The sequence below is a fragment of the Phlebotomus papatasi genome, chromosome 1, assembly GCF_024763615.1.
Source record: "Phlebotomus papatasi isolate M1 chromosome 1, Ppap_2.1, whole genome shotgun sequence".
Lineage (NCBI taxonomy): Eukaryota > Metazoa > Arthropoda > Insecta > Diptera > Psychodidae > Phlebotomus > Phlebotomus papatasi.
This window is the reverse complement of record NC_077222.1, coordinates 72,625,566-72,639,952: the sequence shown is the minus strand read 5'-3', so window position 1 is coordinate 72,639,952 and position 14,387 is coordinate 72,625,566. Positions and strand designations below refer to the sequence as shown.

At 33.6% G+C, this 14,387-nt stretch overlaps 1 protein-coding gene across 1 annotated transcript in view; it reads right to left on the bottom strand.

Moving 5' to 3' along the window:
* Positions 1–14,387, bottom strand: part of LOC129800707 (glutamate [NMDA] receptor subunit 1) — a 159,195-nt gene that overhangs the window by 18,899 nt on the left and 125,909 nt on the right. Inside the window, exons 4-7 of the mRNA XM_055845305.1 lie at positions 13,756–13,977; positions 9,138–9,340; positions 5,717–5,882; positions 4,492–4,758 (exon numbers count right to left, since the gene is read on the bottom strand). Coding sequence (XP_055701280.1) covers positions 4,492–4,758; positions 5,717–5,882; positions 9,138–9,340; positions 13,756–13,977 — 858 coding nt within the window. The remainder of the gene's footprint in view (positions 1–4,491; positions 4,759–5,716; positions 5,883–9,137; positions 9,341–13,755; positions 13,978–14,387) is intronic.

The window sequence follows — 14,387 nt, the reverse complement described above, 5'->3', positions numbered from 1 at the left end:
TGGCTGCCACCGGTTTGAACCACTAATGAGTCAATATTATATCTTTATAAATCAAATTATTTCATAGTTATTTTGAGCAGGGCTTGAGATGGTGTGAATTCATTCTGTATTGTTGTGAGTTTGCAAAACAGGATGGATTAAAAGAATTTTGTGATATGTTTGAAAGGTATTTGTAAGACGATATTTGCCCTATGGATTGAATCCCTTAATAAACCAGTGAATCAATAATAATTAAGGTCCCCTTATGTGGGCTAGTCAAAAATCCCCAAGCTACTCAGAAAATCAATAGAGAATCATATTGAGCTTATAAAATAGAGCATTCCGCAAAGTCTCTATCGCATAACCTGACCACCCCTTTATTGCACTTTTTATCTCTCTGATATTAACACACTCATTAAAATTTTAATGAATGGCATAACAGAATAATGACAAAAAATAATTGCAAAAAAATCGCTCATTTCACATTTGGTTGACGATTGTATTTAAAAGTTGAAAAGCAAATATAAGGGTATTCTAACTTTAATTTAACAATTAACTTTTTAAGCTTTCAATTTTCAATACGTTGCAAAGTAAGAGTTTTGTGGATATTTAATTCATTCAATTAAAATCAAATCTATTTGTACCATTTGGACTTTGTTTTAATTATTAAAATCAAATTCTAATTAAAATTATGAAAGCTCAATATCTTTCATTTCAAAATATTTAATACTACTTGGTGATAAATTGCTAGCATTAAAAAAATTGATAGGTAAGTTCCGTGTTGTTTTTAGTCAAAATTAGCAAGGAGAGTGTGCTAATACTAAGGGATAAAATTATAAAACCACCGAATTTGTGAAGAGGGACTCAGGGCGATGAATTTCCTTTCGATATGAAAAGAAAAAAATCCCTCTAATCCCACATCAAGGGTACATTAGGGGATTTAATGTGGGAAAAGGTGGTGATTTTCCACCCTCATCTGAGGGATTACGTGAGTTTTTCTTTTATTTTCATTTTCATCGTGTTCGTCTTCTGGACACAAATTAAATTTAAAAGCAACATGGACAATTGGGAAATTCAATATAGAAAAAAAATAAGGAGCACGTAAAGTAAGTCGGAGGAAACGACAAGGAGAGAAATTGAAATATCAATGGAATCTACCGTGCACTTGTGTCATTAGTCTGGTGCACAATTCCCTCAGTTGGAGCCTCTGGAGTAGTAGTCTACTCATGGGAATATTTATGGGAAATCATCCCTAGTCTTGACTTTCTATGCATTTTGCAACAGGCGAGTTCAAATAACCCATAAGCCCTTTTACTTATTTGGTACTTTTGGGAATGAAAGTACTTTTCCTGCCTCAAAATTCTATTTCCCAGAAAAACCATTGAAAACATATTACTGTTTTCACTTGCAGTAAAAAACATATATTTTGAATAATATAATATTTTTTATATATAACCCAGACTGGGTGAGGAACAATGCGGTTTCAGACCTGGTAGAAGCACCACGGATCAGCTTTTTACCCTGAGGATGATTGTCGAAAAGGCTTGGGAGTATGCAATTCCACTCTATGCTTGTTTCATAGATTTGGAAAAAGCATATGACCGAGTACCGAGAGAACAACTTTGGGATGTACTGCACGAGTACGGACTGGATGAAGAATTGGTAGGAGCCATTCAGTCATTGTACAGAGACTGTAGTAGCTGTGTTCGTGTAAACGGATCCAAATCGGAAGGTTTTCAAGTGAGTGTTGGACTGCGTCAAGGGTGTGTTCTATCACCATTGTTGTTCATAATATACATGGACAAGATTATGGAACGCAGTCGGGGGCGGAATGCGATTCGTATTGGGGATTTCAGGGTGAGCCATCTCCTCTATGCAGATGATTTGGTTCTTTTTGGATCTTCCGAAGAAGAGCTTCAGCGCACACTTGACCGATTTGTAAATGTTTGTGCCGAAACAGGTATGAAGGTGAACGACAAAAAGTCGGAGGTAATGGTGATTTCCCGACAATCTGTGAAATGCACTCTACATGTTAGTGGAGACTCATTGACACAGGTGGAGAAGTTCAAGTATCTCGGGGTGTTATTCACGAGTGATGGTAGGATGGAGGCAGAACTCTCGTCGCGAATCGGTCAGGCTTCTGCAGTAATGAGGGAGCTTGGCAGAAGCGTGTTGAGGAAGGTCGAGCTTAGTCGATCGGCTAAATTATCGGTTTTCAAAGCTGTGTTCATTCCTATTCTCACCTATGGTCATGAGATTTGGGTAATGACCGAAAGGGTAAGATCGCGAGTACAAGCTGCCGAGATGAGGTACCTTCGAGCGGTAAAGGGAATCACTCGTAGAGATCGAGTGAGGAATGTGGCCGTTCGTGAGGAACTAAGAGTCGAGGAGCTGCTTCTTCGGGTTGAGAGATCACAACTTCGATGGTATGGACATGTTCAACGCATGAATGAAGAAAGATTCCCCAGAAAAGCTATGCAAGCCATTGTGAGGAGACCTCGGCCTCGAGGCAGACCTAGGACAAGGTGGCTGAATCAAATTCAGAATCTTGCCTTGGAACGCCTCGGGATCGAACCCGAACATCTTCCTGAAGTGGCGGAGGACCGACAGGCGTGGGCTGCTAGATTGGATGTCATGGGCCCGCGACCCCAATAGGGATAAGCGGTTGAAAATGAATGAAAAAAAAAATGAATAATATTTTTTACAATTTATATATTTGCGATGAGGTCGTATTTGACTAAATAAATTTGATTCCTAAGTGATGTTAGATTACGTCTATTTTAGAATTAGGAAATTTTGTTATTTTTGACTTCTTAGAAATTGAGGGATTAAATTTCGTAAACGAATGCTCACGAATTCAGTATAAGAAGGAATCTAAAGGACTCCGCCCAAAAGAAAACACGCCCACTATAAAATACTGTATTTTTTTAAATATTCTTTTCATATTTCATTTTTATGGATGAAAATTTAAGTCTAGGATAAGTACTCCAATAAACAATATATAGAAATTATCCTTATAGTCAAGTGTGCTAACTCGGACGCTTCGCTATCTGGATCATTTATGACTAATCCACTTAAAATAATATTTTTTATTTCCGTAATATAGTCACTACAGTAACATAATATAACTATTCAAGTTTGATTAAAAGCAAAAATAATATTTTTATCCATTAAATAAGTGAATGTAATCGACTCATTTCAATCTTATGCCAGCTGGGTTCTTCATTAAAAAGACATCTGGTTGATTGAAAACATTTATTGTTTTTTCCTTGTGAAAAAAATATTTTAAATCCAAAGGTTTAATTTAAAGTGAATTAGCGAAAAGGCGACCCAGTTAGTGCATGCTGACTTATTTCAGTATTATCATTATTTTATAAATTTTCTTTAATATTTTTGATAATTTTTTTTTATATTATGTTTCTGAATGAAACAGTGAATAATTCTATGGATTTAGAAGAAGTAAAAAAGAATTTCATCAGTCCAAAAACAAGCGTTTAAGTAGCACTCTTCGGAAAACGATCCAGTTACCTCACCTTACTATAAGTGGGTGTGACTTCACTTTTTTGCTCAAATTTTTTATTAAATTTTATATTACGAGTAAATTATTCGGTTCTGAATGGACACATTGCAAAGAAAACCTAAATTTTTATCTCTAAATTCACATGGTGTTGCTTAATTTATAACAAAAATATTTTATATCAGTAAAATATTCTATTTTGGCCAGCAAAACAATTAAAATGTTCATTTAAAATTAGCCAGCTATAAGCACTTGAAATATAATATGTAAGTATAAACATTATACCGAAAATTTCATGAAGCTTTGTCTTTTCCTTCTCTTTCAAAAAAAAAAAAATGAGAAAAACAGTAAAGTTTTGGCCGTCTAATTCAGGTGTCCCTCTTAACCCTTTAAGGACGATTGGGTCACTGGTGACCCAAAAGTGAAATTTTTCCTGCGATCTTCTAAAGTTATGCTTTGCTCTAAAAAGTTAGAAAAAGTGATTTTTTCTGACCCCCGATTTTTAACCTTCTCGTCCTTAAAGGGTTAAATAAGGCATGGTATAGCGGGAGATACTTCTTCAGTATCTCCTTAATTTGTATGGAAAATCGCAAACATATATTTATATGTAACATTTTATGAGTGATCTAAGAAACATACCGAAAATACCAAAAACTTAACATGATTAAAATGGTTGTATTTGACGTTATGATGCTGGGTCTTGGACAAAATCCCGAAAGCCAAAATCCCGACCACCAAAATCCCTAAAGCCAGAATCCGCAAAACCTAAAATCCCGAAAAGCCAAAATCCCAAAATCCGCACTCCCTCGATGTTGGCTTTCGAGATTTTGGTCGGCACCAATGATGCTATGTCATGGTTGGTTTTTCGTTTTATTGTTCGATTATTTTGGATTTGTTTTTAATTCCAGGAATAAAATAAAATAATTATAATATTTTGTGGTATTAGCATGATATTTTGTGCGATGTATAGATGATGATATTGCAAATCGACTTACAGCATCGTAGTAAAAACTCCCGACGATTTGCTTTTTCTGTTTTCCTCGAATATTAATGACATCGTACTCTGCGTAGATCCTATCGCCATTGTCATCGAATGCCACTTGACCCGTATCTCCGCGGATGTTTCTCGTTTTGAGGTAGTTGAAAATTCTCTTGCCAGACTCCCACAATGCGCCAGAATCATCACAGTCCTTTGGTGCCTCTGTAATTGTTTCATTCAGGCGCATCTCTTTGATTGCCGACGCCAGAACGTACACGCTATCCTAAAAAGAGAGGAAGTACATAGCGTTAGAGAATGGGATATCTCGGAGGATTTGCCATTGTATAATTCGAATGCAGGATATTTCACAAGATTAATGGTCTCGGCTGCACAGTAGCTATCTTCAGTTTCAATGCTCTTTTAGTCTCATGGTGGAAAGAATTTTTCATGATTTTTTTTTTAAATCTTAATACATTGTTAAAGAAACTTTTGATGAAGATTAATTCACGACAACATTGCAAAGAGAAAAGTAATGGAGCTTTTACACTGAAAAATCGTTGGAAATAGTGTGAAATAATTAAGCATAAAGCATTATTTATATGCAATTATATATTTTAGAGCCATTGCATTCACTGATTGCTCAGAGCTTTGAACCATTTAAAGCATATAAAGCTTTAGCCAATTTGAAAACACCGTAGGACTAAAAAAATTTCTTTGTTGAAATTTATTAATTATCTACATGGATTGCGATTTAAGAATTTGCATAATCATATTTTTCTATTTTTATTTATATTTTCCCAAAGATAATAAGTTCGTCAAAATTGGATTAAAGTGAATTACAAAATTTCAATTATTTTTATGTTCCGGTATTCTATTCTTGAATTCCTTAAACGTTTAAAGAGATTCATAAAAGGCTATAGAAAAAATTGAAAGCCCCTTTCTGTTGTGTCTAAAAAGTATCGAATTTGGAATTTTCAGTTTATTGCATTTTGCTCCAGGTTTCTCCTATTGCTCTCTCGATAGAGTTTTTAAGCAATAAAATTTATTTATGTTCATATGGGATAAAATAAGAATTGTAGCTGTCGTTTATAGATTCTATAAAACGTCTCTAAAATTGAACTTGTGCCTTCGTGGTAGATTAATTCAAGTTTATGAAATAATTGATTTAATTTACGCAGTTGAATTTAGGTTCATCAACCTCACTCAATTAAATTTTATTAGGAGCTTATAGTGAAACTTACTCGTATATGCTGCTTTTCGCTGTGCGCGTGGACCAGTTGTAAACCTATGACTCCGAAGGGAGTGTTGTTAGCAACGAGGGCTTGTTCTGTGACAATCCACACGTATCCGGCTTCAGTCATGTTGAGTGCTGCGGCGTCCCGGAATATGATGGAAGCGTCGTCTTTACTGTTAGATGAGACATAAAAGGGGACATGGTATAAATTCAAATGTTCGTGATGTGCTCTTTAAATTGTGTGGCTCTAGAAGTGAATGACTTTTCATTTCTGACACCTTGACATATCTATTTACGAAAAACCTTCCGGGTGATATTCAAAGGTTTCCAAAAAAATTACTTCATATTCTCTGAAAAGCTCTGTTTCTGATGTTTAATCCTCTCGTGGAATTTTGATATACTGTGGTGAGTCCTATGTACTTGCTGAAGTATCCTGTGTGCACTTGTTCTCATTTTTGTGAGATTGGTTTTCCGGAAGTTTAAATATTTCACTCTTGAGAGAATCTGGGAAATACATTCCTACGATTAAATCTTGGAAAGAGTGGTTATATTTTGTGTAAATTTTTACGAAGCGAAAGAAATTCTCTCTTGACTTTTATGACTTGGGAGATTTAAGAAAACTTTCCTGTCTCTTGCACTTATGGTCATTTTTATTTTCTTCCTTGCAACCGACGCAAGTTATTTTTCTGAGATAAAACTCACATCCTTTACAGTTCAGATGACAGCGAGAATTAACAGTTATTTTTTTTTTTATTAAATTGCATTTCCTAAATTACGACCTGACAAAATGGCTAGATTGGCCAGATTTATTGTTAATAATAAGCTAGGAAGTTGTGTGAATTATTTAATGGGCTACATAAGTTACAAGAATTGAAAAATAAAATATTTTCACTAATATAATATATTTTTCTGAATAATAAAAAAAATTAAGCTAAAAGTACAACATGTATTTTAAATACTGTACATTTATAGGCTTAATTCTTTAAGGACAAAACGGTCAAAAATTAGGAGCCAGAAAAAATCACTTCCTCTGTGTTTTTAGATAAAAACATTAGTTTAAAAGCCGTAGGAAAAAATAATTTTTGGGATACCGATGTTCCAGTCATCCTTAGAGGATTAATCCTTTAAGGCCTTAACAGTTTCCATGGACCGAAAATCAACAATAAATATTAAACCAACAAACAAAAGCAATGAAACACCCTACAATTGAATTTAACTTGACATCTGATCTTGGAAATCCAAACCAGTGACAAGCCCAGTTAAGCTTATGGAAGCTGAGATTCTTTACAGGTGTGACTTCGAAATGTGTGCAGCTCGGGGTACTTGCAACTCGTAAAGCATGAAAATTCAATATTCAGAGTTGAATTTTGGGGGTAAAGATTCCCGTCGAATAAACTGATCTCGGCGGTCGAAATGGATAAAATTGGGTCGACGCGATTCTTTACCCCCAAAATTCAACTCTCAATCGAATTTTCACGCATTCCGAATTGCAAGCATCCCGAGTTGCACGCACTCCGAAGTTGACTGTAAAGAATCTCAGCTACCATAAACTTATCTGGGCTTATCATTGGTCGTTTTCTATTTTAAAAAGTTTGAGTACAGCAAACCAACAAAAGAAAAAGTAAGTTTATTAAAATCAGGTTATTAACATTATAGATAGAGTTCAGTTAATTTAGTTATAGTAAGGGTTCATTAAAATCAGTAATCGAAAATACAGTCCGGTCAAGATATGTTTATATAAAGCTCAGGTCCGGGAATATCAAAAGAGGAGTGCGACTCATCGTTGGAAAGGTCTCGAGCTCAGTTACAACATACTAAAATTTAAAGAAAAACCATCGACTAGTTTTCTAAATACTTGACATGGAATTTTCGAAAATCGATGCCATTCATCGATCTAATTGAGAATAATCGATCTTTATGAGTTTATCACCCTTTAGTCTTAAATTCGAGCTCGAGCTCTGCTACAACATACCAAAATTTAAAGAAAAACCATCGACTAGTTTTCTAAATACTTGACATCGAATTTTCGATAATCGATGCCATTCATCGATCTAATTAAGAATAATCGATCTTTATGAGTTTATCACCCTTTTTAGTTTTAAATTTCACATTCACAGTAAATATTTTAGTTTTCGAGTTACTAAAAATGTTGTTCTAACGGAAAAGATTTCAAGACTGTCTATAATCAGGCTTAGAGATTTTTTAGTAACATTTCTGAAACTTTAATCCTGATTAAACGATTTGAAATTTTCGAGAATTAGAGGAGGTAAAATTATTAAGAATAATAGTAAGAGATTAAAATTTTAATGAAAGCGTCACATTAATTATAAACTTAAACCTCATTTAACAATTTTTCTTTTTACAACTCTGATTAGAACAAGAATGTTTTAAATTTGCAGATTAATTAAAACTTAGTTTTGTACATCATAAATTTTCAAATGTGAAAAATAGAATTTTGTTTAAAAATTTCACTTTTAACACAAAATCAGAAATTGGTTGAGGATGAGGATACGACATTTGAATCATGAAAATACTATTAATTGGGGAAAATCTAGAAATTAATTTTTTTTCTTATTTTTTCAGAAGTTTTGAAAATAGTTTTGAAATTGTGTTATAATTCCCTACTCAAATGTTCTTCATGCAAATTAATTCGGTAATTAAACCTTCTCAATGCAATGGATGTTTTAGATCTCATTAAATGTTCGCAAACTTATTTAAATCTCTTAAAATCTGTGTCAACATTTAGCCATAGAAATGTGAATAAATTAGTAAAAGGATTCTGATGAAATCCTCTTATAATCGTTTCTGGTGGTCTGGTGAGAAAATGAAATCTAATTAAATATTTGAGTCTAAATATAATTTCTTCTCACTCAATTTCTTGTTAACTGCCGCATAATTGAGAGATTAAAAAAACTCATTTTCTCAGTTTTTTTCCTGCAAGTTAATTTTAAGTAAAACTCAAGATTGAAGATGCAAAAGAATAAGTAACAATGGTCTCTCGAAATATTACCATATCCATGCCATTTGCTGGTTTATCATTTTACCATAGAGTTGCAGACACTTTTTCAAAGGTTTACCATGACGAGATTTTAATCGGATCGTCTGGCTTTTACTTTGTGCGGATTTTCTTTATATTTCACATAATAAATTCTAACTTTTATAATACCACGTGCATTGGATTCTATATAGAAAAGTTGTAAAGTGATGCTTTTCTAGTTGTGATTTTGACCCAGAAACGCAATGGAATTTCTTCAAGAGTTTTCTCAAGAAAAATTTATAATTCTTCCAGAGCTTTTACATTTTCAACTAAATGGTATCACACTCAGAGTATAAATGTGAGAAAGAAATTGCAGTGAAAAGTGTTGAGACAATTTTCTATATCTTGTGCAATGGATGATGAAAGAAAAGAACTAGTGCTATATAGTTACTTGGCATAAAGTAGATAAACTCTTGACTGTGCTGTCTTCATTTCCAGCAGATTCTCTGTAAAGCTATCCAACTTGGGTTCAAACTCCACAATAGACTCCACCGTTGCCCGGACATCAATGTCATCGTAATTTGTCTGCGATGTGGTCTGGAAGCGTCCCAGAATAGCTCTTCCGTCCGTGTCGGAACTGTGAATGATGATAACCTGCCGGAGAAAGAGTGGCTCTTTTAGTGTAAATTTTCATTAGGCATCCGGCAGAAAATTATTAGGGGAGGAATGTTGTGCGTGTTTCCGCTTTTTAGGGCGACAAATATCTTGAGAGTATTCCTTCGTCTTTTGGGCGAGAGCATATAGCACGCGCAAAAGTGATAAGAATTACAAGTTACTATCACTTTCCATCTTTACCCTGACATTACATATGTTTAGGAGACTTTGTCGATAAATACACCCAAAATCACCCCAACCATTTCCCATAAGTTCTTCCAATTTCACTGAGAATCTTAAACATCTTTTAACATAAACATCTTATAGGATACATCTTGCAATGATTTTCAATCTAGAAAATTTCACTGAACTTGGAAAAGTTTCCAAAAATCCTCTCGGGACTGTCAACTTATCGTGCCTATATATTTTTGAGGGTTGAAGTGTATCTTGAGTAGTATTTAATGGGAAAAGTTCCCAGAATCATGGTCCTTTAATGGAACATTTCACAAACATTCCCTAAGTAATGCCAGTGTACTTTCCCGTACAAGTCTTATATGTCGAAGGGGATGGTGTTTATTTGAATTTCCATGAACATTTATTCCTTTCCTGGAAAATTTACCCAACCTCCCATATCTATAAGGAAATATCTGATTCTGACCTTATTTACAAAAAGCATGCCCTTGCGAGACAAATAGTGAAATATTCACCCTCATGATTCACTCACATATGTAATAAGTATTTAGTCGGAAATAAAGAATTTCCTATTTGATGACGTGGGAGGTTAGGAATGGAAGTTAAAGTGGCAAAGTGTTGAGTCTACCCACAAAAGTAACTAATTCATGTCAGATTCAGTCACTACTGCTTCATTCCCTCCCTAGTGGATGGGTCAATCAGTCAGTCTGTCACTACTGGAAGGTTCAACCTTCATTTCTTCTACTAACCCTCAGACTGAGTTGCAATGAAACTATATAGATAATAAACAAAGGATTTATTAAACAATAAAACAAATAATAATTTATGGAATTAGTCAGAAAATAAAATAATGAAATAATAGCGCAGAGTATTGAAATATAATTGATAGCCTATCAATTCTATCAATTGACACATAAAACTCATATGTATACAAAAAACGGTTATAATTGTTTAAAATTATTAATTAATATATGATTCATTTTGTCACCACAATGGTGATGAATCACTATCATGGGTTTAAACTTTGAACTACTTTATTGTGGAATTGAAGAAAATTCATACAACTAATTTTGTATTTTACACAATGGGAAATTATATAATATAATTTCTCAAACGAGATTTACTACTATTAATTTCTCTTTGGATACGAGGTTTAACTACGTAGTTTAACCCTTTAAGAACGATTGGGTCACCGGTGACCTAAAAATGATTTTTTTCCTACGGCCATCTAAAGGTATGTTTTGCTCTAAAAAGTCAGAAAAAGTGATTTTTTCTGACCCCAGATTTTTTTGACTCTCTCGTCCTTAAAGGGTTAAACTTGAATAATTTTACAACAGGCCAGATTCTTGGAGAAATTTAGAATAAGAACAGTTAACTGCTGAAAGTCTACCGTTAGAGTAATACAATCACCTGATATTTTCACCCCTAAAATTTCTACCTTTCATCCCCTAAGTGAACTTACCCAAGAAGCAATTTTTTCTTAATATAGTCTTATAGAATTCCTTAAGTAAGGCACTATAGAACCAAAAATCTTTTTATTTGCTTATAACGCTCTTAGTTCCGTCACAGAGATTACTATAAGTAATGTGGCGCACTCTAAAGGATCTTAAGAGCTTCTATAGGTATTTCAACAGAAAATTTTCACTTTAAGTCTTTTAAAAGTGCATTAAAAGACTTATTTAATACTTGATTCTATAAGGCAGCTATTTTGCTTCTTGGGTTAGGCCCCTTTTTAAGGTCTAGTCTAAATTGTAATTTTAAAAAGCTTTGGAGTCGGAAGAGTGAATTTCTTAACAAAATGGGGTCAAACTTGAGTTAGTTGTAAAGACCTTTGAAATATCTGACAAGTTTGAACCTACCCCATGACATGTGATCTCTGCAGTTGAAGCCACCTTCTCACATTCATACTCAAATTTAAATGAAAATTTCCGTATTTATAAGCGTCATACGATATATCTGGAAAATGTGGGGTCCCTTCGTGTATAAATCCCTGTGCCTTATAAAGAACTTAATTTGGGGAGAGATGGGTACATTATTGGGCAAAATAGACAACACGTTAAAAACGTATCCATGTCCTTAATATTAAATATAAGAAAAGACTATAGGGGAAACTGGGGTACCACCAAACACGGGGTATCACCAAACACTAATTTTTATTTCTAAACTACTTGGACTATCTCGATCATTTCTTCAATGGACAAGCATCCCTATAGCCCCTATAAATTTCTATAGGTCTTGTCCTTAGATGTCGAATATCTGATTAAAAAACGCAGTGTTTGGTGGTGCCCCATTTTCCCCTAGACTAGATTTCTATCTAATTGCCTCTTTCCTTTGAGACTCCCAAGCTGAGTATCAATTTTTGAATGAGTTTTAGATTCATACGATTCATATAAAAAAAACACAATTGGCGAGGAATAGAACTGAATGGACAGAACCAAATACAATCACAATATGAACCGGTAATAAATCGGTTACGAACTAATAACTTAAAAAAAATAATTGCGCTAGTCCTAAGTTATATTTGTCTATGTTGTGAGGGATTCCTAAATCGGCTCAAATCGGTTGTGAACCGGTAAACTTGATGATAAGTTGTCTAGCGGAAAAAAAATTTGGAAAATTCTCAAACTCGTAAACACTACTTTATCTCATGAATTGTGATTATAATGAAGTTATAATGGATTTATAACGTTTATAACTTAATCTTAGGTAGAGAAAGGCTTTCAGGCTTCGTACACACTCTGGCTTCGAAGACTTCATATTTTTCCCATCATCAGTATTTTTTTGTTTTTAGGAAATTGGTGACTTAAGATTAGCTATTAAAATATAATACAATAAGGTTTGATCTATAAAAAAGAAGCTTGAAAGCCATCCTTTAAATGATGCGGACTTACATTTGTGATGCATCACCTCTAAAAGTCACGCGTCCAAAGCATTTTGCAAATCTGGGACCCTTTTTTTGGAACTTACGATTCAAAGCCTCTGCGTGCCATTAAAAATTTGAGGATTTTCTGGAATGCAGTTCATCCTAGAGTCTTTAACTTATTTAATATAAATGCAAAACTATTCAAAATAAAGTAAATATTCTGTTTTGTTTTTCTATTATTTCATTGAGCTTAAATAAATCTGACAGTCATTTTGAAGATCTTATCTTTTTTTAAAGCAATGGGATTTATAACCCAGAATTTTGGTATTTCAGATTTATTGAAACTCGATTGAAGACTTAATGTTTGTAAATATATCTCATTTATGAAACTTTAAATGCAGAAGCTTTACATGATTTATATTCGAATTAACCGTATTTGCATAATAATTACTTTTGAGCTGATATTTTGTCGATTTTATTCTGGCAAGTTATATATTACCGGTCATTATTATTAGTATAAATAATGATTATTTATAAAGCTTATATGGTTAATTGTGTATTGAAAAAAACTTAATTCTATTTATCAATGTTAAAATCTAATTGTAATAATATACACAATATATTAAATATTGTCAATATAATAATTTAGCTTTAATCTTGATTAGGTTACAAATTAAAATTAATCTCTCAGATCTACGATAATGCAAGTTTCATTCATTCATTCATTCATTTTAAACCACTTATCTTTATCGGGGTCGGAATCTATAATGCATAAATATTAAAAAAACAAATTAAATTATTGCTACAGAAATTATCATAATACACAAATTTACAACTTAATTGTGATAAGTGTTCATAATGATTGTGATAAATAAGATAGGTTTGATTATGTAAGAATCATACACCTAAAACAATGTAACTCCCTAGAATGATAGATAATAGTTTAATCTTAACAATAAATCACGTAAATTTCATGCAGTGCAATGTGTCAAGTGATATCTAAAATTTTAATTTTTCAAATATTATTTTTTTACACTTTCGTATGATTTAGACCAGACGGTCAAGATGTATTATTTAAACTTAGAGCGATTCAAAGCTTTCTAGTTTTAAAATAGGTGAGATTGTTAAGAGCGTTGAGAATTACGTATAAATATAACAAATTTTCTTTTAAGTATTAGGAATGGTATATCAAACGTTGCCGTAATGAAGCCTAAGAGGTATCATGGATTTTGTTCATTTCATATAAGAATCTCAGGCACGTCCACAAATCCTCCGTATCTAATCTGTGATTACAGTAACTCTGGACGAAAGTTCCGTCTCGTAAGGAATGCTAGGACTTTGATCTGGGCTTTAGACTAACCTTTGTGTAACCAAAGTGACTCAGCATCTCCAGCCAAACGTCTGCCTGGTGATAGTACGGTGGTACAGTACGAAGAAATGACACGTGGATATTTTTGTCAGAGAATGCTGCATCACGGGATGAAATTCCAATGACGGGGATTTGGTAGAAACCGCTGGTGTAGCTGACGGCTGCTGGTGATAGATCCCCACTCTGTTCATGGGATACCACCATGGCGTACACCTATGGAAAGTACATAAATGAGAAACCATTTGGAAAATCATTACTGGTTGCTATTCCCCCATTCTTCAAAACAGCCATCCCTGTCGTTCATTTTGCAGCCCTATCTGACTGCCCTACCTCTTCTCTTAAACAAAAAAAAATCTAGATGACTGGAAAAAGCACCCAACGTATTTACAGCCTTCAGCAATAAAGGCAATTTATGCACAAGTGGATGAAGCTTTTTCAACTGAGGAAGAATCAAGCTTTTTTGTTTTTATCCCTCAGTCGACTTCCATTTACTCCCTGAAAGGGGCTGAGATTGAAAAAAAACTTATGTGAATTTATTGAAGAAATAATAAAATTAATAAACGTACGTATAATAAAAATGATCTCCATATTTTCTTCTATACATGAATCTGGAATATTAGATT